Source organism: Amblyraja radiata, chromosome 8 (assembly GCF_010909765.2).
Source record: "Amblyraja radiata isolate CabotCenter1 chromosome 8, sAmbRad1.1.pri, whole genome shotgun sequence".
Classification (NCBI taxonomy): domain Eukaryota; kingdom Metazoa; phylum Chordata; class Chondrichthyes; order Rajiformes; family Rajidae; genus Amblyraja; species Amblyraja radiata.
In genome coordinates, this window is record NC_045963.1 from 45,371,686 (window position 1) to 45,378,411 (window position 6,726).

Genomic DNA, 6,726 nt, shown 5'->3' on the forward strand with positions numbered 1-6,726 from the left:
GCACCGACGAAACTTACTTCCCGGCCGGGAGGCAAAGTTCAAACTAAAACACACCATCTAGAAGAGCCCGACTTGGAGCAGCAGCGGGCGACCAGCCCGTATCAATATCGGACCAGGGCTGAACGGGTGCGGCAGACGGAACAAACCCGCTATGAGTGGCTGCATACGGAGCAGCCAGGAGAAACAGCTGACCGGGAACAGACGTGGACCGACAGTCAGGACCGGTGTGGCCAGCGGCGGGACGAGGAAAGCCCGCAAACCAGCACCCGTGAGTACCGGGGACGGGAACAGCGGGGATACAGAGAAGAGCAGCACACTGCTGAAAGGCTGCAGGAATGGGAGCAGCCAAAAATAGCAAGTGCAGCTCAACATAAAGACCGTCTAAAGGAGCTGCTGGAGGAGCTCCTTCACAGTGGCAGTCCCATGAATGTGGAGACTAGCCACAGTGGGCAGGCAAGCCCCATATGGGTACCCCGTGTGGGACCCCCTGAAATCTCGACCTCTTCGGAGGAGAGTGGGCAGGACCCTGATGGGCCAGACCCTGATCACACAGCTTCCCATGATCCTGAATCTGCAGAAAAACATACACTGCTGGACATGGTGGCTGATTACTACAAACCAAGTCAAACAGGGGCAGACTTGGATTCCAGGATGGCAGCCAGTATTAACTACATGTCTGGCCATCAACTCCAACAACAAATATTCACAGAGACACTGGCCAGACATCTGCCACCTGGTAACTGTGATGCATTACAAATCCCCAGTGTCAACCAATGCATTTGGAAGCATATGGGGAGGGACATCAGGAACCAGGACCTCAAAATCCAGAAAACCTTAAAGGGGCTTACGGCAGGGATCACAGCCTACACCCGCACCCTGGACAAAACAGAGCTAACTAAAGACCACCAAGACGCACTAGCTCTGTTTTGTAATGTACAATATGAGCTGAATAGCATGCGGAAGGCTGCTATTCAGCCGACACTGTATCCCAAATACGCAACAATTTGCAAACAAAGAGCCGTTAAAACCTCAACCCTTTTGTTTGGGCAAGACTTGTCCAAACAGGTCAAGAAACTGGACGAAGAAGCCAAGACATTGGGGCTCATCAAAGCCAGCACGAAGGCTTATTTTGGATCACGGTACCAGCCACATGTAAGACCGATAAGTGTGGCTCATACCAGTGGCACTGCCAGAAACCAATACAACCCACAGCAGCCTTTTTTAGGGTATGGCCAGGGACGGCCACCCTGGAAGATGCGGAAGCATCAACCTCCAGTACTACCTCGAACACAATCAATAAAAACAGAACCCCCCTTTTTCAAAAAACCAAGAAAATAATGCAACCACCAGTAACCATGGAGGTACGTGGGTGGGGTTCTTTTGTAAAAAAGGGACCCACGACGGGAGGGTGGGAGGTTGCAATACGACAGTTATGAATGGTGTAAAATCACTACAGACTCGTATATTCTAAGCAGTATTCAGGGTTATCTGATAGAATTTACTCATTCCAATAACCCCCCAGTACAACATACACCAGAAAGGCATTTCGTCCTTATAAAAACCGAACAATCTAAAGCCCACATGGAGCTACAACGATTGTATACAAAAGGTGTGATTGAGCATACTACTCATGAACAATTAAAATTTGTATCAAACATATTATTAAAAATTAAAAAGATGGGGGTTGCAGGATTATCATTGACCTTTCAACCCTAAACACATTCGTTCAATATGTTCATTTTAAGATGGATACCTTTATCACTGCTAAAGAATTAGTATCAGCTGGTTTCTATATGACAAGCATTGACTTAAAAGATGCATACTATACAGTACCCATCAGAGGGGAACACAGACGGTAGTTAAGTGTAAATTGATACCAGAAACTAATATGGATTATCTAGGATTCACCATTAACACGGTCAATATATTAGTAACTTTACCAATAGATAAAGCCGCAGCCCTACAGGAGGATTGCAGCGAGCTTCTTAAACACCAACAGACCCTCCATTAGAGGGTAGGCCGGATAATTGGGAAGATTGTGGCTACATTCCCGGCCACACATTTTGGGCCATTATATTATCAAAATTTGCAAAGAGCAAAAATTAGAGCACTCAAATTTAACAAAGGTCATTTTGATAGACCTATGGAGCTGCCTACGGAAGCTATAATTGAACTACAGTGGTGGGAACATAACATTAGGTATTGCTCCAACCCCATCATTATGGACAACCCGTCTATGGTATTACAAAATGGTGTATCCAAAGAAACATTTGGATATCGGCAACATACCTACCAGGTAAGCTAAATTCAGTGGCAGACACCAGGTCACGCAAATTTAATGAAAACACGGAATGGATGTTAAATAAAAATGTATTTGCTGAAATTACAGCAAAATATGGTAGACCAGATATTGATATCTTTGCGTCCAGGTTGAATCACCAATTACCAAGGTATGTCTCCTGGAAACCAGACCCTGGGGCAGAAGCTACAGATGCTTTCTCACTGCATTGGGGGAAATGGCGTTTTTTATGCTTTCCCCCCATTCTGCCTCATCAACCGGGTACTAAGGAAAATTCAACAATATTCGGCATCTGGGATTATCATAGTACCCGATTGGCCTACTCAACCGTGGTATTCGGTCATACAGGGGATGGTGTTAGAACCATGTTCCATTATTGGACATAGCCCGAATTTATTAATTCATACAGTAACGGGGGGGGGGGGGGGGGGGGGCAGTCACCCATGCCATAATACTATGGATTTGTTGATTTGTAGAGTCTGAAAGACCCACTACACGGCATGGGGCTGTCAGACAGGACGATGAATCTCATCACATCCGCACAAAGACTGTCAACACGGAAGCAGTACCTCGGACACATCAAGAAATGGGGCATATACTGCTTTGACAACAACCTCGACCAAAGAGCCAAGAACATTCCGGCCGTATTGGAATTCTTAACAAACCTCCATTATGACAAACGATTGGGCTACAGTGCCATCAATAGTGCCAGAAGTGCACTCTCCAATTACCTATCACAAGGAACGGAGCGGCACACGGTGGGAACGCACCCCCTGGTAACAAAACTTATGAGGGGCATATTCAATGCAAATCCCCCTAAAACCAGGTACTCCAAAATTTGGGATGTGGGTGTCGTTTTGAACATGCTGAGGAGCTGGTCGCCCATAACAGCATTATCACTTCAGAAACTGACCATGAAGATGGTTATGCTCATGGCGTTAGTTTCTGCACAACGAGTCCAGTCATTAAGCAAACTGAGCCTGGACTCCTTGATCATCTCACCCGAGAAACTGGTGTTTGTCATACATGAGTTAATAAAACAAAACAGACCAGGTTCATCGGGTCAAGTGATTGAATTTATGGCATATCCATATGACAAACGTCTGTGTATAGCAAGACATATCCAATTATACATGGAATATACTAAGAGCATTCGAGGGCAGGAAATGGCTCTGTTAATTTCTTACAAGAAACCGCACAAAAGGGTCACGACCCAAACTATCTCAAGGTGGCTCAAATGTGTCCTAAAGATAGCAGGAATAGACACTAATGTTTTTAAATCTCATTCCACCAGGGCTGCAGCAACATCCGCAGCAAAAATTCTGGAGGTACCCATGCACCAAATCCTCAGAATAGCAGGATGGTCATCCGAAAGGACTTTCCAAAGGTTTTATAATAAACCAGTTTTGGAGCCATCATCATTTTCGGAAACCATTTTACATTCAATATTATAATTTGCCCGAAGGGTTACAGGGCTATGATTTCAATTAATAAATTTATTTTCTCGTTATATCACACAAGTCTTTGTATAAGTGTGTCTAAAATTGCTAATGATACTCTCTCCCAATACCCAAGGCAGTTGTGAAGCATGGACTCGTTCCACGGCATGAGGTCACAGAGCTTTGAAATCTTCACGTAGTCACTCACGTGACTCCGAAGTAAAATAGTAAGATTAAACGAGAACTTACCAGTTTGAAGTTTGATCTGTATTTTATGAGGAGGAACGTTGAGGGAATACGTGCCCTCCGCTCCCACCCTCCTATGATCATATCAAAACTGGTATCTCTTTGATAATCTTACTATGTTAGGTCATTATAGTTTCTGTGACCTCACACCGCTGCTTTGAAGAATGACACGCATGCGTTGGAAGCGGGTTCTTCACGTATTCCCTCAACGTTCCTCCTCATAAAATACAGATCAAACTTCAAACTGGTAAATTCTCGTTTAATCTTACTATTTTGTTGTATTAGTGCCAATGACAACAGGAACTGGGTCAGGACTTGGCGAATCAGGGCATATTAGAGCTACCACGGGAACTATTTCTTCAACTCCCTTGGAATTAGGAGGCAGTCCCAGCTCAACTGCCACATAGCCTGTATATGGATAGCTAGTGTCACTCAGTCCCCATATGGCAAGGTCTTTGAGTGGGTGAATGGGCACATTGGGAAGGAGTCTGGTGTGCCAACTCTCAAAGATGATAGTGACTCTGGAGCCGCTGTCTAAAATGGCTCTACAGGGTTGACCATCAATTTTCACATCAGCCATCATGGATGGGCCAAGCAGTCCTTGTGGCAGGTTACGAGGCTGCTGTGTGTAGACTGGACCAACCTGCTTCGACTCAGCAAACCTTTTGTGTGACGCTTTATCTTCCTTACTTTTGCGCAGAGCACCGAGTAATTTTTGGATTACTTTTGGGCTGTTCTCTGGGGCTGTGCAGTGTGTGGCAATATGACCATTTTCTCCGCATCTGTCACAGAAGAAGCTCTCTGAGTCTTTGGCATTATGTGGTTTAGCTGCTGGGCTGGGTCTGGCCTTCCCATCCCTCTTTTTAGGGTCTGCAGTCACAGGACTGTGAGATACAGACATCACAGTTAGCTGATGTTGTAGCTGCAGCACCTGTTGCCTCAACATTTGAACTTCGTCTTGCTGCTTTTCCCTTAGCTCACCAAGCTCTGCACGAAGCTCTTGAATCTCTGCCTTCAACTTTTGGTCTTCTGTAGCTTTGGTATTGGCTTGGTCTCTGACTTGTACTTGTCTTACTGTTGTAGTTAATTTTCGTCGAGCTGTCTCATATTCCTCCTCTTCACGAATCTCATTTAGGAGCTTTAAGAAGGTAGGAGGTTTCTCTTTTCTTTCTCTCAATCTCAACTGTAACAGCATCATATCAGAGTCAGTAGCACCTCTAATGAGTTGGTGAATTCGAGCATGATCGGCTCTGTGGCTGAGAAGGCCTCCTTTCTGCACTACTTTGGTCAACGAGCGTTCCAGCCTCCTTAAAAAGTCAGAGAGCTTTTCACCAGACTGTTGGTGAAGGCTCCTGAAGGCAAAATATAAGTCTTCTCCTGACACGGGCGTGCCAAAGGCACTTTCCAAGGCCTTTACATAGCAGTCAGGGCTAGCATCGGGGTCGTTTAGTCGTACAGCCTGAATTATTTCCAGGGCCGGCCCCTTTAAGCTCTCGACTATTCTCTTTCGTTTCTCACGTTCAGAGCAGTCACATTCTTCAATCATTAGATAAGCTTGTTCGAGCCAATGGTCAAGGCTCTCCTCTCCTGGCGGCGTGGGAAGGTTTCCAGAGAACATCCGCAGACGTCGAAACGCATTGTTCTCACTGGTAGGTCTCATCGTTTTTCCCAACAGGTCTCCCACTGCTCGGATGATGGGCTCTGGGGAGCTTCCTTGTGGAGTCTCTGTAGTCAGCATGGCTTGAACATCATTTACTGATTTTCCTTCATCAGTCATTAGTTTGTTTAGCTTAGCTAAAAAATCTTCAGCTGGGCTCACAGGTTCATTGAAGAGGAAAATTTTCCATTCTGAGCCTCCCTTCACTGGCTGCAGTTGGGGGGGAATGTGATCTGACTGTACAACTTCACGGCATTCACAGAGTACCAGGTTGCTGCCAGTCTGAATGTCACTTTGGACGTCCCGTACCTTTACTCTCCCAAGTGCCTTTACTGTCTGAACAGTCTCTTCAATGTCTGCTTGGTCAGTATTAGTCGGCACGTCAAACAGGACAAAAGCATGGTTTGGGTCTAAGCATGCTTCACGACACCAGCTATGAAGCTTAGCTGCTAACTGAGAGTCTGCTTGAGTAGCCATTATACTACAACTGCTATAGGCACTTTAATACAAAAGTCGGGAAACAAAAACACTTCTTAAAGGCAAAAACTAACAGTAAATGAAATGGGAATTAATCCCAGCGGTGCCTCCATTTTGTGTAGCGCTTCTTTGCCCTCTACATGAGCTGCGCCCCAGGTTCGTAAACTTTAATTCCCTTATAGGTGTTTTACTGGTGTTTCTCACACAGATATTCAAAAAAAAACAACACTCAATAAATCAATCTTTTATAGTACCTTTAAGTATTAATTACTATGTGGGCCCACACACTCACTCACACAAGCCGGCAACATTAAAAACAAAACAAGAATAACCCCACGTTGCTGGGCTGGTCGAAGCTGGAGAGCGTCGCGGCCAAATACAGTGGAAGCCGACAAGTGCACAGTGCAGAAGCTCACAGGATGGCGGGGAGTTGGCTGACCAGAGAGGACCCCATGTGGCAGAAATCTTCCTTCTCCCTCGTTGTCTCCAGGGCTCAGCTAACCGCTGCTCTCACTCTCCTCGTAATCACAAAGTCCAAACAGCGACAGTCTTTAATCCACCCCTCCGAGCTGAAGGGGTAGCAGTTAGCCTAGGCTTCTTCTGTCTTC

At 45.7% G+C, this 6,726-nt stretch overlaps 1 protein-coding gene across 1 annotated transcript; it reads right to left on the reverse strand.

Annotated features, from left to right (window-relative positions):
* Positions 1–4,252: 4,252 nt before the first annotated feature.
* Positions 4,253–6,118, reverse strand: LOC116976491 (paraneoplastic antigen Ma1 homolog). The gene has a single exon (XM_033026383.1). The coding sequence runs from the start codon at positions 6,116–6,118 to the stop codon at positions 4,253–4,255; it is 1,866 nt and encodes a 621-aa protein (XP_032882274.1).
* Between the last annotated feature and the right edge of the window lie 608 nt (positions 6,119–6,726).

What these genes read in the sequence shown, in the direction of transcription:
- LOC116976491 (XM_033026383.1), bottom strand. Translation starts at nt 6,118, where the DNA reads ATGGCTACTCAAGCAGACTCTCAGTTAGCAGCTAAGCTTCATAGCTGG.